The following is a 27,985-nucleotide window of genomic DNA, read 5'->3' on the forward strand; positions in this document are numbered from 1 at the left end:
TTAACCAATTTTAGTCGATTCCGATTTCATTTTTACTGACCACTTTACAGCAAACACAAATGTTTGTTTTCTATCTTTTCTTTAATAGAACATTTTACATAGAACATAGAACATTTTTTGAACAAATAAAATAAAATAGAACTATATAAATTATTACTCCTGGTGTGGGAAATTCACACATATCTTGTGCAGTGTTATGGTATGGAAGAACCATTTTATTTTCCATATATTCAACTAAAAACTGATACATTTACTTATTTAGGAAACTAAACTTCTGTATGAAAACAGGTAATGGCAATAAAATAATATATAAATAGCAAATAAAAATAAAATTAATATAGCCTTGCAGTATAAAGATGTTTCTCAACACACACACACACACACACACACACACACACACACACACACACACACACCTATTGCAATCACTTGTACATCAATGGCAAGTTTTATCTCGCAAACAGTTGTTCTCTCGTCTGCCACATATCCAGCCAGGTTAAACAATCAATTGAGCGCGAGCAGCGTAGCAAAAAAAAAAACCCTGCGCCAAAACCCCACTTCACTGCTGTTCACGCGACGCTCCTGCTCGACGCTCACGCGCTGCTCCTGCCCTCGGTGTGAATGCACTCATTGATTAACATTGCACGCCGGAGAAAAAAAACAACGCGCTGCTCGAGTTTGCGGTGTGAAACGGCCGTAATTCACAAGGTTTACTACATGTGCATTCCGTGTGCACGTGTGATGCTGATGTTGTGCCATGTTAATCATGCATTAAATCAATATTTAATAATTGCCTGTCAAAGTTCCACCGGATTATTGTTCTACATCTCACTTGACTACCACTGTGGTGATTTTCATGTTGTTCTACTGTTTTATTATTTAATAATTGTCTGTCAAAGTCCTATACTATTTACCTGGCTGTATAGGCATACTTAATAAATTCATAAAAAATGTAAATCAAATTGTTTTCTGCAAACTCCACCAGAATATTGTTCTTCATCTCACCGACTAAGACTGTGGTGATTTTCACGTTGATCTACTGTTTTATTATTTAATAATTAACTATCAAAGTCCTATACTGTATACCTTGTTATACAGCAATATTTAAAAAATTCATAAAAAATTTAAATCAAATTGTTTTCTGCAAATTCCACCAGATTATTGTTCTACATCTCACTGTCTACCACTGTCGTGATTTTCATGTTGTTCTACTCTTTTATTATGTAATAATTGTCTGTCAAAGTCCTATACTGTATACCTGGCTATATAGGCATATTTGATAAATTCATAAAAAAATAAAATCAAGTTGTTTTCTGCAAACTCGACCAGATTATTGTTCTTCATCTCACTGACTACCATTGTGGTGATTTTCATGTTGTTCTACTGTTTTAATAATTAATAATTGCCTGCCTAAGTACTATACTGTATACCTTGTTATACAGCAATATTTAATGAATTCATAAAAATAAAAAATAAAAATTGTTTTCTGCAAATTCCACCAGAATATTGTTCTTCATCTCACCGACTACCACTGTGGTGATTTTCATGTTGTTCTACTGTTTAATTATTTAATAATTGCCTGCCTAAGTCCTATACTGTATACCTTGTTATACAGCAATATTTAATAAACTCATAAAAAAATAAAATCATTTTTTTTCTGCAAACTCCACCAGATTATTGTTCTACATCTCACTGACTACCACTGTGGTGATTTTCATGTTGTTCTACTGTTTTATTAATTAATAATTGCCTGCCTAAGTCCTATACTGTATACCTTGTTATACAGCAATATTTAATAAACTCATAAAAAAATAAAATCAATTTTTTTCTGCAAACTCCACCAGATTATTTTTCTTCATCTCACTGACTACCATTGTGGTGATTTTCATGTTGTTCTACTGTTTTATTATTTAATAATTAACTGCCAAAGTCCTATATTGTATACCTTGTTATACAGCAATATTTAATAAATTCATAACATTTTTAAATCACATTTTTTTTCTGCAAATTCCACCAGAATATTGTTATTCATCTCACTGACTACCACTGTGGTGATTTTCATGTTGTTCTACTGTTTTATTATGTAATAATTGTCTGTCAAGGTCCTATACTGTATACCTTATTATACAGCAATATTTAATAAATTCATAAGAAGTTCTAATCAAATTGTTTTCTGCAAACTCCACCAGATTATTGTTATTCATCTCACTGACTATCACTGTGGTGATTTTCATGTTGTTCTACTGTTTTATTATGTAATAATTAACTGCCAAAGTCCTATACTGTATACCTTGTTATACAGCAATATTTAATAAATTCATAACATTTTTAAATCACATTTTTTTTCTGCAAATTCCACCAGAATATTGTTCTACATCTCACTGACTACCACTGTGGTGATTTTCATGTTGTTCTACTGTTTTATTATGTAATAATTGTCTGCCAAAGTCCTATACTGTATACCTTGTTATACAGCAATATTTAATAAATTCATAAAAGAATAAAATCAAATTGTTTTCTGCAAATTCCAGCAGATTATTTTTCTTCGTCTAACTGACTACCACTGTGGTGATTTTCATGTTGAATTTATCAAATATTACTGTATAGCAATGTAAATGTTCATGACTTTGGCAGGCAATTATTAAAGAATAAAACAGTAAATCAACATGAAAATCACCACAGTGGTAGACAGTGAGATGGAGAACAATAATCTGTTGGAGTTTGCAGAAAACAATTTGATTTAATTTTTTATGAATTTATCAAATATTACTGTATAGCAATGTAAATGTTCATGACTTTGGCAGGGAATTATTAAATAATAAAACAGTAAATCAACATGAAAATCACAAAAGTGGTAGACAGTGAGATGAAGAACAATAATGTGTTGGAATTTGCAGAAAACAATACGATTTGATTTTTTTTATGAGTTTATCAAATATTACTGTATAGCAATGTAATTATTCATGAATTTGGCAGGGAATTATCAAAGGATAAAACATTAAATCAAAATGAAAATCACCACATTGATAGTCAGTGAGATAAAGAACATTAATCTGTTGGAGTTTGCAGAAAACAATTTGATTTCACATTTTTATGAATTTATAAAATATTACCGTATTGCAATGTAAATATTCATGACTTTGGCAGGCAATTATCAAAGAATAAAACAGTAAATCAACATGAAAATCACCACAGTGGTAGACAGTGAGATGAAGAACAATAATCTTTTGGAGTTTGCAGAAAATAATTTGATTTCACATTTTTATGAATTTATTAAATATTACTGTATTGCAATGTAAATGTTCATGACTTTGGCAGGCAATTATTAAATAATAAAACAGTATAACAACATGAAAATCCAAAACATTGGTAGTCAGTGAGATGTAGAACAAGAATCTGGTGGAGTTTGCAGAAAACAATTTGATATTATTTATTTTTTAATATATTTTTTAAAGGTCTGCCGACACCAAGTGCATAAACCTTTCGTCTACCACACAACCTCGTGTAGACGCGCAATATATTTTTAAGCGTAGATGGCGCGACCGCACTTCTCCAGCGCACAGATGGCGTGACCGCAGTAAAAAATTGGAATATGTCAGACTGACCGGCCGGTCGCCGGTCATGGCCGATCACGTTAAAATCGGCCGATTCCGGTCACCAGCCGATCAATCGGTGCATCTCTATCATCTGATAAACTTCTGAACTGCAGTTCAATGCTCAAATCTTCATCTTAATTGGATCACTGCTTGAGATGCCCATGATTGCAATGAGAAAACAACTCATGTTTCCATTTTGTTTATCCTGCATGTAAAACACTTGATGAAAAGAAACCCCTTACCTGCTGTAGCGAGACCCCCAGCGAACGCAGCATTCCCACATGTTCACCAAACACAGCCAGCCTCATGGTGACACTGTAGCGCCGCTGTAGAGGCAAAAGCATGAAGCAGCCAAAGAGAAGGTCACCGAATGACACAGCCTCATACTGCGCCAGTAGAGCCGAGTATAAGTCATGAAAAGAAGCCAGGCCTGGTGGGGCTGAGCCCAGATCCAGTGCCTCAAGCTGGGCCGGCCGTGTTAGTCTGCGAAACAGCGCCCAAGTAAGCTCTTGCACAGGTCGTTCCAGGAAGAGATCACTGGAGCACAGAAAGACACAGGCTAGCCGGGCTAACTTAGCCACTGGTGGCACAGCCGTGAGAGTTTGCTCCCTCCAGCTCTCCAGCACAAGCAGCCACTGAAGGCAGTGAGTGGCTGACTGTACAGACCCTGCTGGAAGAGACTCGACCTGCTGCCCACCGCCAGCTGACTGTCCCGTTCGCTCATAGAGACTGATGAGCGGTAAGAAGGGCCAGTCGGAAGGCAGAGAGGGGCCAGTAAGCTCAGGTAGAAGATGAGAGCTGACGAAAGGGTTTCTGCCGAGGTACCGGTCACGGGATGAAAGGACAGAGGGTTCCATGTGTGCAAGGTGGGTGAGGTAGCAACCGCGGATGGAGGGCAAATGGTGAAGAGCATCACGTAGCAGGACACCAACGGCAGGGGAAGTCCTCTCCTTGAGCTGCAACTCAGCCAGCGCAGACACCTCTGGTTCACCACAACCACCCTCACTAACAAGGAAAAGAATAGAATTATTACTAAATTAATCAAGATTCCATACTTAAAACTAAAACAAAAATAATTCGCATGACAGAGAAAAAAAAAGAACTCTTCCAGTGGTTAAATTGTGAAAAAATTAAAGAAAAATAATACCAAAAATATATGTTAATATTATTAAATATGAATAAACATACATGCACAACAGTTAAAAAGTTTGGGGTCGGTAATATTTGTTAATATTTTAGAAAGTTGTCTCTTATTCACACCATTTATTTGATAAAAATAATAATCAAATAAATGTTTGATATTGATCATGAATACAATAAAACAGAATATTGCTAAATATTATTAAATTAAAATGCTATATTATATATAAAATTATAACCTTTTTCTATTTTAATATATTCTAAATCTAAAATGCAATTTATTCCAGTGACAGCAAAGGTGATTTTTCAGCATAATTTCTCCAGACATCAGTCACATGATCCTTCAGAAAATCATTCTAATATGCCGATTTCTGCTCAAGAAGCATTTCAGTAGAAAAGTTATGCAGGTCTGTTTTCACAGTTGTTCTGATCAATGTAATACATCCTTGCTGAATTTATCCCCCTCCCCATCTCTTACTGAGCCTAAACATTTGAAGAGTAGTGTAAAATATACGATTCAAATACTGTAGATAAACACAAAATGAAACATTCACCAATACCTATAAAAAAAAATACAACTGTCAATGGAAAGATCCACTCCATCCAGTCAGAAATGTGCAGTTTGCTGCTCTCTTGTGAATATAATGTGATACTACCACTTGATAAAGCTGGGAATCTAAACATTTTTTTTTTAATTTTACAACAACACAAATGAATTATCAATGTAATTATAGCATGTCTGAAACTCTACTGAAATCGGGAAACATTTGAACACAAACAGTACACAATCAGAATGATGAACAATAACATACAGCCAAATCTAAATACCCAGACAAGACCTGATCAGTCTCCCAATGAGTTTCAGCTCTTACAAATTCTTACAGTCAGTTAAGATGAAACAAAATGAGGACTAAATTGGCTTTATTTATTTTTTTGCCTAGACTGAATTCTAAACATAGTGACACTTGTAATGACAATAAACATGCAAAAATAGCATTTATTTGAGATTAAACCAAATGAGAGCTAAATTTGCTTTTTCTTTCTTTCTTTGTCTGAATTCTAAGCAGAGTGACATTTATAATGACGATAAACATGCAAAAAATATGAAAGTGCTTCAAAAAAGTTGGAAAGATGTTCACTGCATTAGAAAAACAATAACATACAAAGTAGTAATCTGCAAACAAATTATGCTGGACCTAACTTTACGTTTATAAGTCTTTTTTCCATTTAATTAAACTGGTGTCAAGGTGATTTGAAATAGGATGTATGAAGTCTAGTAGCAAGCATCTGAATATTTGTGGGCACTATATAAGAAAATGTGGATATTATTTTGTGAATACAATGTAAGAGACAAATTACAATCACACTAAGACTGCAAGGGAGATGAGAGCTTGCGGCAAAGCTTCATCACATACTTACGGAAGGAGGCTGTGGCTGAAAGTCAAGACAGACATGAGTTCATGTGCCAAGTATTCACTGCCAGGAAGCAGCCAGGACAATAAAGCCAACGATACTTGGTGGAACAAGAAAGCGTGTTTGGCCACCTCTGGGTCAACTGGAACCTAAAGATAATTAAATCACAGAATAAAACAGGGTTCCTATTTCAAACTTCACATTTCAGTTCCTATCTCAGGGTTCACATTTTCTATACATTTCCAGAATCAAATCTCCAAACCTCTCAGTTGATTTTTCAGACCGTGTTTAACATAAATGGTTCATTCAGAATTTTATTTGGTATATAGGACAGTAATCTGTAATTATTCTTATTTTCTTGGGGTTTTCTCAAAGGTGATAACATGCGCTTATATGACGTGAAGAACCTAAAATAGCAAAGTATAGTCTGATTTCAGTGATTGTTTGGTGCTTTATCTGTTACTGGTTTGAGTGGCATTTGACTAAACATTCTTTTGGTGAAGTTCAAAATTGACTCGCTTATGGTAAAGACAAACAGTTTTATGTAATGAAAATGTCCACCTTGAATTCATTCAGCCATGTTTGACAAATCAGTATATAATCACTAAACTTTTGCAATGAAAACACTCTGCTTGTATGATCATTTTTTAAAATAAATTCTTAATTTTATACTTTAGAAAACTGAATGGGGAAATAATCTCAAAACACAATATTCTGTTTTCTTTTTTCCATACTTATCCAGACCTGGAAATTACTCAAATCAAATCCCATACTTTTCCAAACTTCAAAGGAACCCTGATAAATGCATTACATTTCAATAATTAATCCAGCGCATTGAAGTTTTAAACCTTTTTTCAGGTCAGATTAGTTAAAGAATATATTTAATTCACTAAGCAAATAAATTAAAACATTTTATTTTCTATATAAAAATATTCAAAATATTTTATACAATATAATAATAATATATTTAAAATTCATTCTATAATATATATATATATATATATATATATATATATATATATATATATATATATATCAGTATGCATAATATGTATGAAAATGGTGTTTTGTTAAATGCAGAGGTTGCAGTTACCAGCTTGTGAGCCAGTCTGAGCAGTAGATACAGCAGGTGGTGCTCATGGCGTAAAATCCAGGCGCTCATGTGAGAAACAGAGGGCATGGCTCCAATACAAGACCGCAGATAACCCAGTACAGCGTCAGAGAGGATGAGACGACTGAACTGATAAAAGACAGAGAAAGAAATCTCCCACGAATTAAAAAAAAACACAGCATTTTTTCAGATCTATTAAACCGTTTAGCCATAGTGAATTTACCTTCTGAATTAAGCCCTTGTGGATGGATGTGATGGTGTTCAGCAGGTATAGGAGGGCAGTAGGGAGGGACAGAGGGGAGTTGGGTCCTGCTATAGTGCTGGAGGACATCAGCCTCGAGCAGAACAGGCCTGGCAGACTGGGGACGACCTCCACACCAGGGGCACTCAGCCCGGGGTTACAGATCACAGAGCTGGACCTGCAGAAGGAGAAGAGATCAAAAAACATTATTGTATAATTTATGTACAATAATTAAAATTTAATTCAGGGAACATAATTCACTTCATTCTTCAAATGAACACACTTTTAAAGAAAATATAAATACATCTGAAAACATCTGTTGCAATCTAAGTCGTATATTAGTAATTCTATTGTACAATAACACCACAAATAAAGTCACTATAATTTTAAAATTATTACTATTTAACTACTAAATACTACTAAACCATTTCATTTTTTATTTTATTAATATTAGATTGTATTGTTGTATATAACATTATGTTGTTGTAATTATGTTAATGCAACTATAATTGATCAGTTAAAAAAAACAAAAAAACAAAAAACATGAATTCATATGATATACAGTAAACGATGTGTTTACTCAGACCACTAAAGTAAAATAACAGATCACCCTACCTGAAGCTGCTGGCCATATTTTGCATGGCCTGATGGGATATTAGGGGCAGAAGCACGTCTGAAGTTAGTGACTCTAGTTCCTGTAGACACTGTACCGGCTGGAAAGAGCTCTGACAAATCAATCAGATCAGATTAGTCACGTTACATTTGCAAAGGATGGTATCTGTATATAATAGGCCCACTTGCATTAAAAGCTTTAGTTACCCCAACTAAATTTTGATATATTCTAAAGGGATAAAATAAAAATGAGAGAAAAAAAAAAAAGTATGTGAATCCGAGGCTGTGAATGGCACTCAATCTATATTAGCATTGTAACACAAAAATACTTTTTTGGGTTAAGAATCATTATCAGCAACTATTTTGTGCAGGCAACATTATCTTGCCTTGGGGGAACTGACTAAATACGCTGAATAAATCTCTCATATTTTGGTGTTTATCACACCAGAAGCATTGATTCAGGGCAGTTTGGCTCTAAAAGGAGCCACTGTTTATTTTCTTTGCTTCCTAGAGATGAGTTCATGTTTTATGAATCATTCATGAATCTATTGCTAAACTTTTCAAAGCATTTAAAGGGGTCATGACATAGATTTTTTAAATAATTTGAATATTTTCCTCATTCTAACCCTCTGTCTGAAATGATCCATTTTTAGGGGGCGGCTCCTGACTGCTTCATCTTTCAACAAAAGTTTCGTTGCGAACTCTCCATTACACTTTGCCTCGTTTACAAAATGAAAGCTTCGAACAAACATACAATCCTGTAACGCGATCCGGGAAACCATTAAAATAAACCATCCACTTGTTTCAGACCCTGGGGTCCTTCTAAAGTCTGTACAGAGATGCAAACCAGTTGTTTAAAATGGAAACAAAGCCAACGTTCTTTCACTTTTGATCCTGTTGTCAACGGACTCAAGTTTGTGGAACTGATGTACTGTACGTCAAAAACTGAATGTGCATCTGTATACAGTATCGAGTGTAGACAGCGTCAGTGATTATAATGGATTCGGTTTGCTTTTGATGTGACGTGACGCTCACAATTAGTGTGGGCAAATGTCAGCTGTTAAGCACCTGAATGCCAGTGGGCGGAGCCTATGGTGTGATGATGTATGCATCGTCATATGCAAATGTATTTGCCTGTATGACATCACAAATGCCATAATAATAATAAAAAAGATCTCATGTCATGACCCCTTTAAATAAATGTAAAAATAAATAAACGTAATTTGTGTAATTGTGGCTAAAAAAAAACAACTTTAGGAATATGCCTGTTTTATAAATACATAAGAGTAAAACAGAAAAGGCTGTTTTTTAAAATGACCTTGTCAGTGAGACTGGTGTGACACTGGCTATGATTCTTATTTCATTCTTATAAATACCCACTTGCACACAGAGCTGTGAATAATACGCCTCCACGTAGAGCAGGTAGGATGGAAGCAGAATCAGAGCACTTGACATTTGAGCCGAGCCATCGAGTGCTCTCACACAGTCCTTGAGAGAGCTAATGACAGTGGGCTGGAGACCCGTCACATGACTCCACAGAACAGGAGGAGGTGGAGGACACTCTGTACCCTGAGCACTGTCGATACACACATCCAAACAGCTACAGACCATATCCAAAATGTATGGCAAATATTAAATTGCAATTTTAGAATAAGAAAAAAAAAAAAAAACCATAGCAGCACATATTTCTTTTAATAAACATTAAAACAGCGATTAATCCTACCAAGAGTTCATGACAAACTGTAAAAGTTAATCAAATAGAAAATAATCAAACCTCTTTATGATTATTTTTAAGGAACCCATGAAATTGCTTAAAGGAATAGTTGACTTCAAAATGAAAATTCTGCCATCATTTTCTCACCCTCAAGTTTTTCAAACCTGTATGACTTTCTTACTTCTGTTGAAAACAAAATAAGATATTCTGAAGAATGTTGGTAACCAGACAGTTGATGTACCCCATTGACTTCTATAGTAGGATAGAAAAAAATACTATGGAAGTCAATGGGGTACATCAACTGTCTGGTTACCAACATTCTTCGAAATATCTTTTGTGTTCAGCAGAAGAAAGAAATTCCTACAGGTTTGAAACAACTTGAGGGTGAGTAAATGATGACAGAGTTTTCATTTTAAAGTGAACTATTCCTTTAATTGCTTAAGTGCACATTACCACATATTTTTTATTTATGTAATGTGCAACTGTTCAGACATTTGAACAATGTTTGCCACGAATAACATATCCTAAAAGTGGAGTCTCACCTGACTAGGCCCCTCTGCAGTTCTTCATGGCATCCTGCCGTTTGAGTGACCTGAGTAAGCAGCACCAGCAGAGCTCGGATTCGGTCCAGCTCCAGAAACAGCACAGCTTCAGACGAAGCACACGGCCGGTTCCCAGCCTGCAACCTCTTCACCAGCACAGGATACAGATCCCTGGAACCACATCACTACAATCAGATGCTTTGAATACATCCCTAAACATCTAGTTATTTGTCACAACCACAGCTTATCATCATCATTTGAAAGGGAACCTTACGTGTAAAGACTGCAAGCCTGTCCATAGCCGGCAGCAACTGCGAACAACCTCAAAGCCTCTGTAGTGCAGCGAAGAGCTTCACCTGCTTCCAGCAACATCTCTGATGGATCCACAACCACAAAACGTGACAAAAGCTCCTTTCCTCCTAGAGAATTCAGCTAAGAGACACAAGATAATTAGGGCCATGCTTTGACAAAGATAATTTTCAAACTAAAATGTACAATTTCAGTGTATTTACTTATTTTGGAAAACCATCCAAATTTGACATCCAAATAGCATTGTAGCCCATAGCAAGACCATATATACACATTTCAGCACAACACTATGGTTTGACATCTGAGTTGGAGACCTGTCACATCTTTTAATAAGCATCATACTCATTTACTAAAGAGGGTGGGAGACCTATCAATCTTGCAATAAATATCATAATTATTTACAATTGGTGGGCACTTGACACTGTTAACCTATGCTATTCAGGGAATACTCACTATTCTAGCACAAGCATGCCTCCCTGCACTTGCTAAAACACGAAGCAGCTTCATCGCCAAAGCAACAGGCAGCCCATACAGAGAAGATGGAGCCTGGGAGACGGCAGGAGTCCAGGAGATGGGAAGAAACTCGGAAATCACAGTCTCCATCAGCCGTGGGCAGTTCAAGATCTGACAAGAAAAAGGTTGCATTTCAATAAAAAAATCTGATATAGATCAGAAATTGTTGCACATGTGTAAACACAAAAATCCGTACAAGATCTGATTTTTTTCGCATCCACTTCCAAATGTGGTTTTAAATCAGGTATATATTCGATATATATTTGTCTAAACACGAATATCTAATTCCCCTTGGAAATCCAAGCCACCACAAGGCGAGGGCCTGTATGCGCTCACATGTAAGAAATTGCGTGCACACAGAAACATTCATGAGCACAAAAACTGTTGTTCAACCCCTTGCCCTGTGAATTTTATCAAAACAACACCTTCGCTACTGAAAGCTACATTAGGCAAATTTCTCAGCAACGAGGTGATAACTTCGCAATTAAAGGATCACTCCACCCATTTGCATTAAGATTTCCATTGTTAGAAATCCAGTCTACTATTGAATGGTCTTGCAACACTCTTTCATTTTCCCCTGAGACGAGAGAAATCCTCTATTTACCTCTCTCACTTCCTCCTACAATGACGCGAAAATCGTCATTTTACGTCATTGTAGGAGGAAGTGTAAAAGGGGGGGATTTCTGTGAAGACTACAAGCACTAGTTCCCGCCCTTTCAAACCCGCCCATAGGGGGTTGGACCTAATGCGCTAACAGACCTATCAGATCAGTGCCAGTACGTTTGATTTCACCGGGAGAAACTTTTTGAAAATATGGACGAAGGTACTGAATACACAGGCGGATGCATTATGGAGGATCTGGATTTTGACGAAGTTATGGTAGAAACGGATGTTCGTGGCTACCTTTATGAGCCCCAGTATAGCGACGAGCAGCTGAGGGCTATGGAGGAACCGGAGGCGGCTGGAGCTGCTGCCACCACAGCCGATGCAGACGATCTGCTTGCCACGGACGAGGAGCCCGCAATGGCTCGAGCTGGGGCAGATTGGTGGTGCCTGTGCTCTCACTGTGCGCCAATGGACACAGAACAAGAGTCTGTCTGCTGCCGAGAATTCCAGCGATGCTACGGAATCGGAGGATGACACGGACGTGTGTGTTGTTGCTCACCCGAGATTCGCACCCCATATGGATAGCGGCGTCCTGGAGACCTACTTTAGAATACCTAAGTTCAACTGGCAACGTCAGCCAAAGCCTAGAGGGTCAAATGGTCGTCTTTCTGTAAAGTAAGTTTATTTTCATTTTGTTAACACGCTAACGTGGCAGGTTCATTGCACAAATATCTTGCAGTTAAACTAGCTACTGTAGTGGGAGTGGTCTGCGGAGCTGAGCATTGCCATGCACTATGGGGATTGTTGTCTACAATCCACAAGCACTAAAAAGTCATTTTCTGCCTTTTATCGGCCAAGAAGGTCCCAAATTAGAAATTTATGATACTATTCTAATACATATATGACCCGCTTTAAATACATATTCATGTCTCCACCGGTGGAATGACCCTTTAAACTCAGAGCCTCACGCAGGTAATTCACACTCGCAATTAGGGCTGTGAAACGAGTAATCGCATCCAAAATAAAAGTTTGTGTTTACATAATATATGTGTGTGTACTGTGTATAATTATTTTGTACATACAAATACACACACATGCATGTATATATTTAAGAAATGTTTGCATGTATATACTGTATATTTATGTTATATATAAATCTAAATATTTTATATATAAATAACACATTTTTCTTAAATATATACATGCATGTGTGTGTTTTTATATATATAACTGAATTATACACAGTACACGCACATATATTATGTAAACACAAACTTTTATTTTGGATGCGATTAATCCTTTCACAGCCCTACACAATCTCTCTTACTCTCGTTAATTAATTAGAATTCATTCAAATTGAAGGGGGTGGATTGGAATCCACTGCTGCTTCAATGTATATGTAATGATTGATTATAATTAAGGTATTAATCAATATTTTTCCTTCTAAATATCAAATGAATTGAATGACTTCTCTGGAGATTTTACTTTATTTATATAAGTTACCAGTTTGATTACTGAAATGTTCTTTTCATGTATTCTTTAATGTCTGTATTTGATATCTGAATGCAGTGCTTGCTTATTTAACACAGCTTCCAGAAATGAAATAGGGACTTGTTTTGTGTTTGAGAAAGGTCTTCAATGTGTTTAAACATATAGGGGTCATTGAAGCCAATCGTTTAAGGGGCCATTTCTTTGTTAAAGACTTTCTTTCCAGTTAGACTAAAGTTTAGCTATCCTTGAGAGAAAGAACGCATTATCTTGATGTTTTGAGAGGACTCTCCTGTTTATAGTGAGAGCCTGGCCAAATCCAACCTTGGAAAAGCTGTGTGTCGGTGTGTGTGTCGGTGTGTGTGTTAGTCTTCTTGGTTACAGGTTAAGGAACCACTGGCATTATTGGAGATTGACTGAGTTGTTGTTCTGGACATGCTGGCGCCCAGCAACCCAAATCTGCGACCTGGAAGGTCATGACGTGCCTAACTTCAGCTGCATAATCGATGGAGATATGCTTCAGTCTATCTGTATATGTGTGGAAAATTACTGTGTTTATCTATTTCATAGCCAATGAGAATCATTCATCCTGTAAGCAATGACGTAGCTTAGACCTTGGAAATCGTATAACTGCTGTGATCTTTGTAACTGTAAGCGGGGCGGCCTACGAACTCCTATGCGAGTATTGAAGCTGACTTCTGCTGATGAAACTGCAAACTATCTTCAGTAAATATTTTCTTTAATTTTTTATAATTCTGACTCTGGGTCTTCATTCTTCATATCTGGTTCTGGGTCTTTAACTGTACACCCCTAACAAAATAAATGTATTCTTACCGCAATACTTTATTTCACTTCAGAATTCTAGATCTAACGAACCATAGATAAAAAACAAATATAAATTACTGTTATTTTCCGGCCTACATCTCTTCAGTCAGATTTTGCATGCAAACATCCATGACAGCTTTTAGCATATCCGCTAATCATGGTACCACCCGACGTGAATTATATAAATTATTTTATTTGCACGTCCACCTGAGGGTCAACTGTGACGCATTGTAAAGCAATCACCAACAAAATCATTTTAGGCAGGGATTAATGTAAACTGATATCGGATACAAGTAAACTGAACTTGAACAGGCGGAACAAAAATGTGGATATGGTCAAACGATCAGATCTGTGCAGTGTAAACACCGCCTTAAATCAAACTTAAACATGGATTAGAAATCTTGCCTTGGCAACTAATTGAAAAAAAAAAAAGCTGAAGTACAAAAATTTCTAAAAGTAAACAAATTTTGAACTAAATAAAGCTAAAATAGAAACATTTTAGAAAAATAAAAACGTCAAAAGGATAATATGACTAATACTTACATGAATGAAAAATGAAAATATTTTAATTCAAGTCATTAATAAATATGATTCGGGAAGAATAAAAAAGAGTTTGTCACAATGATATATAAATAACAATAAAATAACAGTGGTTGTTCAGAATTCAGTTACCTGTGTGGCTGCAGCGGTCGAGTGGCGAGCGATTCTGATCAGAACCTCCAGAATATCAAGAACAACTCGGGGAGAGGGCCGCAGCACCTCCAGGATGTAGCGCAGTCGAGGAAGTCCCTGCATCCTCAGAAAGCCCTGATGACAACACACAAATTTCAGTCATGCTGCATAATTGAGAGCCGCTATTAACTTTGCAGAAAGAGAGTAATCTTAGAGCCCAGTTACCTTGACAACATCCTGCCTAGCAACATCATGATCTGTTTTCTTTTCTTCTTTTTCCTTTGCCGTTTCTTTTAAGGCCTCATCCAAGCATTCATCTTCCTCATCCTCATCCTCCAGAGCAGTTGGCAGCAAAGGAAATGTTGCCATCCCGAGCAGCCATGAGGAGGCATTATCCAAGCACTCCTAGGATGAGAGAAATCAGAACTGCTGTGGTTCCTTATCCCCAAAAGTGCATAAATGATACGCGAGATGATTGTCTCTTACTTCATCATCAGATGAAACCAGCAGAGCTCGCAAGGCATGCACCGCTGCTGACATCACACCCTCCACACCGTCATCCAGGGAGAAACGCAGAAGGAAGAGGAGTCCAGCATCCAGTAAAGAAGACAAGACGCTGCCCTTCAGAGAGGAAGTGTACTCACCAGCACGGGCCTGAGGGAGAACACAAGCGTACAGTGTGAGTAAGAGACAAATCTACAGAAAGAAAATATTTCGATGGATGGATGCATGGATTATTGTTCAAAATTAACAATTTAAATGAGACAATAGTACATAATCAATCCTTCTTTCAAAACATGCTTTTGTTTTACCCAGATACACTATGGTAAGCCTATTATAGGCATTTATATTTTAGACCGGGCAGGATGGTTTTTGTGGGAAATGACATACATATTCTTCCGAAAAAAGCTTGCAGTTTCATTTTTTAACTGCTAGAGGGACAATAGTTACATAGTGTACCTTTAACAATGCAAAATATTTTAGTACGCCTTTGTTACTTTATTGAAAGAGAAAATGTCCAATAAAAGGGTTAACAAGATAAAGTGATTACTATTCTGTTGGTCATGTGATTACAACATGTCTGTATACATGAGGAGATTTGCTACATATAAAATAAAATTAGTTTTAATCAGGCTGCCACTATGACTAGAGTCTTCATCTCATTTGAGTTTAGATTATTTAAAAAAAAAAAATCAAAAGTACTATTTATTTTTTTAATGTCAATTTTTTAATGATGGGAAAAAGAGAGAATCCAGAATTTACCCTCTTCAATAATAGTGTTTGTGAAATCAAATCTACTGCAACCTAAAAGCTTTTCACATCAACTCAATTAACTTTTTGTGTTTTAATTTCTAAATGTTGGTTTACTTTGGTCAGGACATTAGCAAGAGTGCTGATGGCCAGATTGCGCTGTTGGTTGAGCTGACTGCGAGAGAGGAGGAAAAGCTCTTGCAGTGAATATCCAGCCAGCTGGAACAGAGGAGAGAAAAAAATAATATTTTTACACATATATGACAGATGCACACGTCTGCATTTGACTAATACAAACATCTTTTAAAAGAAGTACTGGCATCAGTTCTATTTCCCTGCCAGTCTAAAAACAATCCAATAGATGAATTTAGCTGAAGCAACTCACCTCTGGCTCCTCTCCATGGTGATGCAGGCCCAAATGGGTGGGCAAGTCTTTGGTGGCCGGGATGAGAGTGCCAGCGAAATCAAAACGTGCTTGCATAGCCTGAAAATGTAATACAGCATTTATACAAACAAGAACACAGAATACCAGAGAACATTTCATTTATCTCATTAAAGTCGGTATAAAATGAAATTGAACTATTTTCTAAATGCATTTAGATTCTGTTGTAAACATTTCATCCATGCATGTTTCAGTTTTTACTTTTTTTTCCCGACCTTCATCATAACTGACAGTGAAATGACAGCCTTATCTCTGGTGATGTAAAATCCATCCCTTTACAAATTACTGCAAGCTTGTATTCAGATCTTCTGTCATTCAATCAACAACCGACGGACAGAACCTATTTTTTTTTTTGATAATTCTTTTTCACTGGGATGTAATCACAATAGAGATCCTTTATGTGCATAGCGCAGATATTCCAGGATTAGTTGATGTATGTGCCAAAGCTTAATCAAAGGGTTTTGGAAAAAGTACAACTAATTAACAAGCACAACTAATTAAACCACCTTTTTGGTGCTGAGCCTACTGGGTGCAGGAAGGTCTCTAGTCCATTCCAGTTTTTCTAGCTCCACCTTGTCCATGTGAAGCCATACCTTCTGTGGCTTGATGGGCAGCTCCTCCTCTGCAAAAAATAAAAATAAAAGTCCAATATTATGAATGATTAATAATAATAATAATAATAATAACCAACAAAAAACTAGACTTTCAGTTATTTAAAAAGCCTATTCACATGTATATTGACAAACGCATACCACATGCTGACGGCAGTGGAAGAACTGTTCTCTGAACGGTAACCTCTGATGTGCTTCATCCATAAATGTCATTGAGGTCCTCTTATCTCTATCACCTTAAAACAAATTGGTGCTTGCTCTAGCTAACTCTGCTCTAATCAGACTAATTGAAATTGATGCATCTGCATTAGCATGCTGGGCTCACAGCCTTAGCTGGACAGATCTGCAAAGTGTACAGTCCAGAATATGTGTGGCCTGTTCCAAGCCCAGGGTGAATTAAGAACTGGAAACCATCCAGATGCACTTGTGCTGACAAGATTGAGAAGACCCCATCCGTTACATTAGCTTTACTTTCTAATGCTGTATGTATTCAGACTAGTCCAAATACCCCATTCAGCCTACTTCCAGCAGCATTTGTCAAATAAACCACAAATATGTAGGTTTACCTTGTCTTTACAACATTCTGTCAAAACGCAAATGGTATATTATGTGATCTGTTGCTGCTAAATAAGCTCTGCAATCACTTACCTCTAATTGGAGGCTGAACTACAAGCTGATTCTCATCTTCCTCATAATCCTCCATGGTATCCCTTTGAGATTCCTGAGCTTTTATTGTGTGGTCTAATTCTGTAGAAGTGCTATAACGCAGAAAGTCGTCTTTTTGCAGAGGCTTGGACGATGACTCAGATCCTGGTGTTCTCTGCGCCTTCCGAGATCTCACAAAGTCCACTAATCTAGGGTCTGACATAATGCAACAATGTGAGGTCGAAAACTCTTAAATAATTTAAAAGAATGAAATCAATAAAACAAAATTAAGAAAATGGTCAGTGAAAGGGTGCTTAACTTATAAAAAAAACACTGATCAACCTCAGGGGGTCAGAATATGGGTGTATTTTATTAAATATTTATTTTATATGAGATTTTCAACCCTGTTACTAAAATATGGGACATTTTCTGGCAACAAACATTAATACTACTGTTGAAAAGTATGGGGTTAGTACTTTTGTTCACCAAAGCTGCTTTTATTTGATCAAAAATGTAATACATTTGTATTATGGCAATGTTGAATTTTCAGCATCATTACTCCAGTCTTCAGTGTCACATGATCCTTCATTCTAATCATTCTAATATGCTGATTTGCTGCTTAAGAATCATTAATCATTTCTTATTATTATCCATATCATTGAGCTGCTAAATATTTCTGTGTAAACCCTGATACATTCCGTTTCAGGATTTGAATATAATAGAAAGTTTTAAAAAAACAGCATTTATTTTAGATATAAATTTTTATAGCATAGTAAATGTCCTTACTGTCATTTTTGATAAATTGCATGCATGATAAAAGTATAACTTTCTTTTAAAAAAAATACTGACCCTAAACTTCGAATTATAATAATTGAGAAGACTAGCTTGTTAAGGAACCAAATTATATATATTTTAGGGGTGTAACGATTCTCTGTTATAAAAAACAAACAAAACAAACTGTTCTCCACCCAGGGTTCGGCATACTATTGGCATACATACATCTTAAATCTGACGATGCATCTATAATATGTTTTGTTGAAAATAACAACGCGTAAAACAGACAAACAGAGTTCGGCTAGTGTATGCATTCTAGCTTCCCAAAACGTTACAACAGCGATGATCAAAAAAAAAAAAAAAAAAAAAAAAAAGATCATGAAAAAAAATTATATGTCAACATGCCCGTTTTGGCGAGTATCCTAGCAAACATAGTAGGTTACTTAGGTGAACGTAAACAGTCGAGAAAGACAACGCATGTGTTCAGTATTAGGGTGTACTCACACTAGCCAGTTTGAACCGTGCCCGAGTGCGTTTGACCACCAAAGCGTGGTTCGTTTGACTAGTGTGAGTGCTCCGAACCGTGCCCGGGCGCGGCTCGATTGGCCGGCCCTGGCCCGCTTGGAAGAGGTGGGCCAGAGCACGGTTCAGTTGGACTCGGGCGCGCTTCGCATGCAGTGTGAGCGCTAACCGTGCTGGAGCACGGAACAGGACGCGCGATGTACGGGAACTGTAGTCCGTAATCAAAGCTGCAAAGTCCTTGCTGCACTTCAGCTGGTACCTTGCAAACCTCCTCATACGAGCAGCACGATTACGTGAAAATTTTCGCGCCACTAAGGCGACACATCTGTTTAACAAGAGGCTGTGAGAGGGCTGTGGACCAAACGACACAATATTATCCACAAAGAAAACAGAGCGATGGACTCCATTGTGTTCAGAGAGCGCCGCTAGTCTTGTTTTTTCCGAAACCGTCGCACCATAATGACGTAAGCGTGCTCCGGCACGAATCCTGAAACCCTATGTGAGTGCAGGCCAGAGGGGGAGTGGGGAGGGGGGACAATCGTACTCGGGCCCGGTTCATGGCAACCGTGCCTAGTGTGAGCACACCCTTAGTGTATTGGATCCGTGCAATATGTCTTAAAGTGACAGCAGCCTAATATTCCTGATGTCTGTGTTTTTAATGTTAATCAAACAACTAAAGACAAGGAAAAAACTCACTGCTCTTGACTGAATCTTTTTTTTAATCTGTAATGTTTTTTTACATTTGATTACTCAATTATTGATTACTCAATTAATGATTATTGAATTTCTTTTTCTTTTTTCTTTTATTTGTATCTTTTCTCTATTGTATTTATTTGTGCCATTGCTTGCGGTTTGAATATTTGTTCTTATTTTCTTTTTTATTTGACAGTAGTCCTTTTTCTCCTGAACATAGCCAATGCCGAACCACATATATATTTCTTACAAAGAAAAAAAATACTATATACAATACTATATAACAGATTTGAATGGTTGATCCTGCCAACTACAACACTACAATTGTACACTTCACTTTGTGTAAAATCTAAGAAGATATTGAGCTCACCGAGCTGTGCTAGCAACTTTCTCTGTTCCTCCAGTATCTCACTCTGGGACATCGTCTGCAACCTTGCCTGATTCTCCTCATGGATTTTCATTGTCTCCATGGCACTATTTGCAATCGCAAGTCCTTGACCTGAAAGTAGCAAGGGGCCACCAACACGGTCTGTAACAGAACCAAACACAGAAATAATGGCATGTTTTAGTTAGCCGTGAAAAACTTTCTGGAATGTAATAGCACTAACTCACCCATAACATCTGATTCAGGTCGCTCAGTCTCCATGCTCTCCAATGGTGAGAAGCCCACATGTCTAGATGCAGAAGACTGATCTCTAGTCTCTGAACCATTTAAAGACTGAACATCTTCATTATTAGACCTATGTGCTCCAATTTGACGAGCAAAAATACTTTTTCTACCTCTAGGAGCTCTTTCCTGCCCCTGTGTGCAGTAAAAAAAAAAAAGGCAGAAACGTCAGACAAGAGAACTGAAGAAAGGATTTTGTGCATGTATAATGTTTTCTCACCTCACTTTCCACCATAGATCTACGTAAGACTTTAGGGAAAGCAGTGCCTGTGATACAAGGGAGCAACACAGGTACTGCACTCGTGTCCCTCTCCTGTTAGGAGGTACACATAACCAATAAGCATCCCATTATGTTATCATTCAATCAAACAACAGACTGTAATCAATATAACTCACAATAATCCTGGAGAGAACAGCACTGATATGTGTATCATGTCTATCCAGTCGCTCTTCTGGACCCTCATCTTCAAAACGCACCCGCTCCTGTTGAAAACGTGACTTCTTTGCAGGAGTCAAGGTGGGAATCTCGTCTGGAAGATCTGAAGGTGCAGATACACTAATTTCAGCCCAGAGCTAGTGGTAACACTTTAGAATAATAGTTTATTTTACACAAAACAAAATCAACCAGATCCTATGAATGCAGGTCTAATGAAACTCATCATTAAATCTATGTGCTTTCTGGCAATAACTGCCAGAAAGCTCAGATCTTTCTACCTTACCTTCAATAGTCACCACATCTCTGTGATTTTTCTGCTCATGTGCACCGGCAGCGTCTCCTCTGCGTTTATCAGGGCGATTCACTACAGTGACAGTGGACTGACCGCCCGCCGCCAGAAGCTCTTGCTGCTCCCGGAGCAGATCCGCCTCGCTGTCTGTGGACTTCGGACGCCGCAACATCCCAAACTCCTGAATTAACACAAGAGCGTCTAATGTTTCAGAGAAGACTGTCAGGACTAATACCGACTTAACATTTAACCTACAACATTCGCATCTTGTTCTTCACAGAATTACAGTCTTAATGTTTGTTGCTTAATGTCCTGTAGCCAGGAAGATCGTTCATGCCACGATCCTCTGTCAGCTAACTTATTTGCACGAATATGTATGTACTCTAAACACATGAGGAGTTTACAAACGTGTCTCAGCTTCCGGCTTATGGGTAACCATTACAAAATAAAAGCCCTTTCGGTTTAAGAGGGCTTTTTTGTCTTTAAATAAAATATTAGATCGTTATTAAAAAATATAAAAACATAATTCAACATAAAATAATGATTTTTATTATATTGTATTTTCTTATTATTCATTTTATTTACATTACTGAAATTGAAGTAGGCCTATGTGTTTCCCTTTCACTACTATCCTTTATTATATTATTAAAAATACATAATTGTATATATATTTCAGGCACAACGCTATAAGAGGCTGGTTTTGAGTGATTGGCATTGGCATAAAGGATAATAAAAAATTATATTTGAGCAATAATATCTTAAGAGAAGCTATTAGCCTACAGACATATGCGGTCTTAAATACCATGTCTATATCACTACCTTTCCATTCTGTTCACCTTGGCAATTTATTTATGACATTTATATAATATATAGTGAATTTCATATAGGAATTAAATTTCAAGAAAACCATTTCTGCCGTGTAAAATGCTTAATGTAAAGTAAGTTTGAAATTAGACATTAATGTTCGTGTTGAATATATCTTCACAGACCCTATATTTGTGACAAACTCATTTCAGTGAATTTACACATAAACCAAAGAACCAGCTTCGGTCTCCATCTATAAGACTTATGAGCAGTTCTCTCTCTCTCTCTCTCTCTCTCTCTCTCTCTCTCTCTCTCTCTCTCTCTCTCTCTCTCTCTCTCTCTCACTCTCTCTCTCTTTCTCTCTCTCTCTCTTTCTCTCTCTCTCTCTCTCTCTCTCCTCCGCAGTCTCCCCGCGGTCTCCGCCCCCCCCCCCCAGTCTGCCTGATTGGGAACACCCAGAGCGGGATCCCCGGCGTTCCTGGCATCCATCCCAAACACAGCACAGCCGGGTAAAACAACGTCCTAAAGCGTGTTTCATTGAGAAAGCCGGAGTATTGCAACTAACATATTTGACCGCAATGTTACACCTGCCGCAGGATGTTGTCTTTAGATCTGGAAACTGACACTACTGCGGAGGACACAGCGCCAAGCTCCCCCGACGGTGGCGCGGAGACACCGTCCAGTCTCGATGTGCTGGAAGAGGTATGAGATGAGTCTTGACTGCCATCAGTACTGTTTGTTTCATAGTCATGGAGAAGAGGGATGTCTGCATTAAATCCCCATGTTGACTGTAATTGTCTTATTGTGGTTTGACTTCTTCCAGTAAAAGGCTGGTCCACAGTCCACATGTCATCGTAAATTAAATTCACTTATAAAAGAAACTGTGTTAAAAGTGAAACCTTTAAAATGTATCTGCCTCCAATTGATGCATAGACTTTATGGTGCCCACGTTATTGGTAATCAGCCTATAATAAAAGTTATTTGAAAGAGATTATCGACTGCAGATCAAGAGTAATAAATCCACAGGATTCTATACTTAGCCTATCTAATTTAGGCTGTATTGTTTATATACTGGTAGGAAAATGTTTGAGACACCTCGTTTAATTTTTTGTGGTAGCCTATATTAAAATCAGTGCTGCTGCTTGATTCCATAATGACAATAATTTTGACAAGACTTCACATTCACAAGGACAAACGTACACTTAATTTAGGAAGTGCATTTGTATTTTACATCAGGAGTAGCCTATAGCTCTAAATGCGTTATAAATATCTAATGTGTTATATTCACTGCACCCAGCCACACTTTAGGCTATATGATTTGTGTATTGATTAACACCTCTGAAACACTTTAATTATGGAACTGCAGTTAAGCAAAATATGCCTGTTACTGTAGCTTGAGAATCACCATCACCGAGGCAGTTGGAGCATTTTTTGAGCAGATTTTTGAGCAGATGTTTTTAAAACCATATATAGCCTAACACACTAAAAACTCTGGGACTGATGCTGAGTCCAACCTGCATCTCTGGGTGCATATTGTGAAGCATTCTGGCATGGCCTGCAAGTTCTGTGAACGTCCCTCTGCTTTCAAACAAATCCTGCTTGCTGGAACTCAGAACTGTGATTTGCTTTTTTTTCTGAAAAATTACATTTGAACTGAGATGTAATTTGAACTGAAAAATTACACTTATCTAAAGTTTATCTTTATCTAATGTTAAAATTATCTAAAATTTAATAATATGTTATTTAATAAAACCAAAATGAGTTTTCAAGTAGGTTGGTGAAGCAATGTTTGTTGTTTTTTATGTAAATCTAAAGATGCTTTTCATTTTTCTAGGGATCACCAGATGAGCAGTTGCTTCAAATTAAACTTAATTTCTTTAGACCAACTGACAAACAAAATCAGTGCTCCCACATTTTGTAGGCTATTCCTGAAGTCATTATCAAGTTTTAGCTGTAATCTGCTTTTGCATCTTAAATCATAACCATATTACGTCCAAAGTTTCACTTATCCCAGGGCAGTGAGGATAAGAGTATGCTTTTGAATGGCTGACTGTTAGCTCTGTCAGAGTATTCTCTTTCATGCTGGATTTCCATTATTGATGTTGCACCTCACTCTTCCCTCTTTAAAAGCCTTTCAACCCCTTATAAATATCAGAAGCAGTGGTATTAGCTGCTGAAATGTACATACACTTACTGGACAACATACATTCTCAACATACATTCTACAAATATTGAGCATGCAACAGTTTTTTTTACTCAAAACACAAACTTCTCAGATCTTTGATCAGTTCACTTAACTAAAAGTAGACTTTTATGGTATTTTTAAAAGCTGTAATGTTTATTCAGTATAGCTCACTTGTACCCTTTAAATGAGATTCAAACTCACAATTAGGAGCAAGGCAAATGTCTAGTCTAAAGCAAATGTGTGCTTGTTTTAGGCTTAATAGACATTATCTTGAGACTTTGTGCCAGGATGTACTGTAAGTAATTAAGTTTGAACTGAGAGATTGCTACAAATCCTCAGTCTTGTCAGGCCCCACTTTCTCACATAGATCTATATCCCTCTAGTCATGTTCAGGGTTTACTCTTAGTGCATTGTCATCAACCTTGACTTTGTTTGAATTAGACACAAATTGAACCATTTTATTTTAAACTTATTCTATTTTTATTAGAAGTGTACATGAAGAGGTTATATGTCATTTAAGATGAGCACAATATGCAATGGAGAGCTAAGGCACTGTTATTTTATTATTTATTTATTATTATAGTATTTATAGGTTTTACTAATTTTGTGCTTTTGACAATATTATTTTTTTAAATTATTTATATTTGGCTCAGATTTTTTATTTCACTTTTAGTTTAAGTAATTTTAGTACTTCAACTTCAACTTATTTCACGTAGTTGGCATGGAAACATTTATTAATTTTTAAGTTTTAGGGTTTCATATGATAATTTATATTTTATTTTTTATTTCAGCTTTATTTCAATTACCGAAAATGAGTTTAAAGATACAGTAAGCGATTCCTGAGAAACGCTGATTGGACCGAGCACCAAAACACACACTTGAAGCCAATCAGTAGTAAGGGGCGTACACACTCATTAGGGGGGAGGTGCCTGTGTTGCAATGCGGGTTAGGCTGCGTTTGAAATCGCATACTCTCTTGAGTAGGTACTTATTTTGAATAAGTAGTCTAATTACTTCACAACCGTTAAAAAAAGTATGTTCTATATAGTATGAATGTGTGTAGTATGAAAATAATCTGGATGTACTAAATTCGTCATGTTGTCTTTATCATGTGACCTACCAGTGTCAGTTACATTGCTTCACTGCCATTCATAAATTTTCTCCCATGGCCTGATGGGATAGTAAAGTGTCCATCGGATGCACACTTCAGAATCTCGCCAGAAGAAGTAGGCTATGTCACTTTTTGCCTAAACTCTTTTATGACTACTATGAATTCGGACATACTTTTTTTGTCACATATTGTTTTTCAACTACTATGTTGATATTGGGGAAGTAGGGAAGTAGGGAAGTATGCGATATCGGATGCAGCCTTAGTGAATTTGGGGGTGGAGCTATCAAGATAGGAGTGTGATCCTTTTGGTGATTTCAAATATCAGCAGTGTTTCTCAGAAATCGCTTCTGATGTGAGGAAATATGATGCTCTCGTACATTATTATTGTCTTATATAAGTGAAACTAAATCTCTGATAATTTGTTTATTCATTACCTCTCGTTTTCTCATTTACAGCAAGTCTGTGTGCCTTACAATATGCTAATTACTCTTTATTTTTCTCATTATTCCTTGTAGCAATTGCCAATAAAGCAGTCCCTGAGTGCCTCTATGTGCCGTGAGACGCACTGGCGTTGCCTTCTCCTTTCCTTGCTCATGTATAGCTGCCTGGGTGCCGTGGCCTGGTGTCAGCTCACCCAGGTCACCAAGCTGAGCTTCGATTCCACTAGTACTTCCCTCACAGCCTCAATGAACTCTCTTAGAGGAGGTCGCTCCATGATATACCACGAGAGCCCTTGCTCTGACGGTTATGTGTACATCCCCTTGGCCTTCCTCCTCATGCTCTACGCCGTTTACCTTATGGAGTGCTGGCACTGTCGGGCCCGCAGTGAGTTGCAGTGCAAGGCCAACGTTGAGAGCGTGTACGAAAGGGTTCTGCGCATGCGTCAAGCCCGACCGTGCGTCTGGTGGAAAGCCATCAGTTACCATTTTGTACGTAGGACTCGACAAGTAACGCGTTACAGGAATGGAGATGCCTACACGACCACGCAGGTTTTTCATGAGCGTGTTAACACACACTTCGCGGAGGGCGAATTCGACTACAGCCGGTGCGGAATGAGGGACGTCTCACGAAATTTGCGCGGACTGGAGGGTCACGCAGCGACGCGATTGCATTTCTCCAAGTGCTTCAGCTTCGCAGGAGCGGGTCCTGAAAATTCATATCTCAACCAGCGAGCCAGGTTCTTCTCAGAAATCGAGGGTTTGGACGACTACATGGAAGCCCGCGAAGGCATGCTTCTGAAGAACGTCGACTTTAAAGAGCACCTCATCGCTTATGTGGATCCCGACCAACTGCCGTGGTACACCTCGCGGATATCCTTTTGGATAGCGGCTCTCCTCATGCTCTCCTGGCCACTGCGAGTGCTGATCGAGTACCAGACGGCGTTTGTGCACTACCAAGTCGAGAAACTCTTCGGACTAGAGTATAGCAACAACAGCCCGTCTTCAGAGGCTGATGCCACCGTGATGAACACTCGCTATGGCCTTCCAAGAGTAGAAACAGTGGATAGTACGGAGCTGGAATGGCACATTCGTTCAAACCGCCAGCTTATACCCAGCTACTCGGAAGCCATGCTGATGAACCTGGGGGCTTCTGGGTCAAACCACAGAGACAGCATTTCCTCCAACCGCTTGCTGTTGGACAGCTGCTCAACGCAGAGCTACGGGACATTGGTGCAGAACTGTGAGCACTGTTGCCAAGAAGGCGGCGACCGAAGACAGCCAGTGATCAGCTCTAGCTGTTCCTCCATCTTTTCTCGCCACACCTTCCACTCCCGTTTGTCTCTGGACACCTCGCACTTCTCGTTGTGCCGCATGTATGGCTCCAGGCGTACTATGGGACTGTGGAGAAGCCGTAGTAGTACGCTCACAGAGCGCTGCCACCCTGATGAGCAGTGCTGCAGGTCTTACACCAGTCAGCTTGCCCTTAATGACAGCCCGCCGAATTATCAAGACGCTCGCTTCTTCCCAGTCCTCATAGTACATCGGCCTGAGGGCTGTGGGGACTCCTCAGAGGTGAGGAGTCATTATGTTCGTAGAGACTCCTGTTGTGTGGAGACTTCGGTTTAAAGTGTTTTGAACTTGTCAAGCTGACTATTTCAGTGACAGAACATCATTATCTGCACTATGCAGAAAGTGGGCTTGATGGCTATTTCATTCAGAGGAATTGCTTGACGTCGAACTGATGAAGTGTATTCTCATGAAGTGTATCTTGCTCTAAAAGCTAACACATGCTAAATTATAAATCTGGCGTATTCAGTGCAGCATTGAAGACTGTTTTGTTTACATTTTGATTTTAATTAAAGGGCTGAATTGGAATTATCAACCATTAATTTACACTATTTATTAACGGTTGGCTGACAAATGTCAGTTTAAAATCTATTTAAAATAAAATCTATCAATAAACATTATTGATAGATTTATATAACATTTATATATATTTACTTTTTTTATTAATAATAAAAATATGTTTTGATGTTTTAGCATTAATCCATGTATCATTTCTAATTTATCAAAGCTTGAGAAAAAGATAAGCATTGCTATAGTACTATTAAAGACTACAAATATTCATTTGTTAAATAAAAGAAACTGGAATATCCCTAAATCTTTAAATAAAAGTAGATTTTAATACATGCTTCAAAAGGAAAGTAATTAGTCTGGTTGTAACCTTTACTGATATCGTTTTGGATATTTTCTATTTCTTTTATCATTATTAGTTGTTGTTGTTGTTTTATTTTGTTAATTCCATGAATGAATATGTTGGCATCAAAGAATTGT

The 27,985-nt window shown here is 37.6% G+C and overlaps 2 protein-coding genes across 6 annotated transcripts in view; one reads left to right on the forward strand and one right to left on the reverse strand.

The window, feature by feature from the left end:
• The window catches only part of rpap1 (RNA polymerase II associated protein 1), a 32,277-nt gene that overhangs the window by 3,342 nt on the left and 950 nt on the right, over positions 1–27,985 (reverse strand). The window contains exons 1-22 of one of the 5 annotated variants that reach the window (XM_077239903.1): positions 21,399–21,536; positions 21,107–21,293; positions 20,784–20,926; positions 20,608–20,700; positions 20,333–20,522; positions 20,091–20,249; positions 17,735–17,947; positions 16,982–17,097; positions 16,419–16,517; positions 16,151–16,252; positions 15,269–15,436; positions 15,008–15,187; positions 14,783–14,917; positions 11,132–11,302; positions 10,644–10,801; positions 10,370–10,540; positions 9,494–9,713; positions 8,117–8,226; positions 7,484–7,679; positions 7,243–7,389; positions 6,156–6,298; positions 3,839–4,601 (exon numbers count right to left, since the gene is read on the reverse strand). In XM_077239903.1, coding sequence (XP_077096018.1) covers positions 3,839–4,601; positions 6,156–6,298; positions 7,243–7,389; positions 7,484–7,679; positions 8,117–8,226; positions 9,494–9,713; positions 10,370–10,540; positions 10,644–10,801; positions 11,132–11,302; positions 14,783–14,917; positions 15,008–15,187; positions 15,269–15,436; positions 16,151–16,252; positions 16,419–16,517; positions 16,982–17,097; positions 17,735–17,947; positions 20,091–20,249; positions 20,333–20,522; positions 20,608–20,700; positions 20,784–20,926; positions 21,107–21,284 — 3,855 coding nt within the window. In that variant the 5' untranslated portion in view covers positions 21,285–21,293; positions 21,399–21,536. Of the gene's footprint in view, positions 1–3,838; positions 4,602–6,155; positions 6,299–7,242; positions 7,390–7,483; positions 7,680–8,116; positions 8,227–9,493; positions 9,714–10,369; positions 10,541–10,643; positions 10,802–11,131; positions 11,303–14,782; positions 14,918–15,007; positions 15,188–15,268; positions 15,437–16,150; positions 16,253–16,418; positions 16,518–16,981; positions 17,098–17,734; positions 17,948–20,090; positions 20,250–20,332; positions 20,523–20,607; positions 20,701–20,783; positions 20,927–21,106; positions 21,560–27,985 lie in introns of those variants that run through there. The other 4 variants (XM_077239902.1, XM_077239904.1, XM_077239901.1 and 1 more) reach the window with 4 other exon arrangements.
• On the forward strand, positions 22,196–27,627 carry LOC143747252 (transmembrane protein 151B). Its single transcript, XM_077239908.1, has 3 exons — positions 22,196–22,425; positions 22,513–22,618; positions 25,727–27,627. The coding sequence occupies exons 2-3, from the start codon at positions 22,514–22,516 to the stop codon at positions 27,275–27,277; spliced, it is 1,656 nt and encodes a 551-aa protein (XP_077096023.1). The 5' UTR covers positions 22,196–22,425; position 22,513; the 3' UTR covers positions 27,278–27,627.

This window comes from Siphateles boraxobius, unplaced genomic scaffold, assembly GCF_051911475.1.
Source record: "Siphateles boraxobius isolate OS27281-9 unplaced genomic scaffold, OSU_SipBor_1 22, whole genome shotgun sequence".
Lineage (NCBI taxonomy): Eukaryota > Metazoa > Chordata > Actinopteri > Cypriniformes > Leuciscidae > Siphateles > Siphateles boraxobius.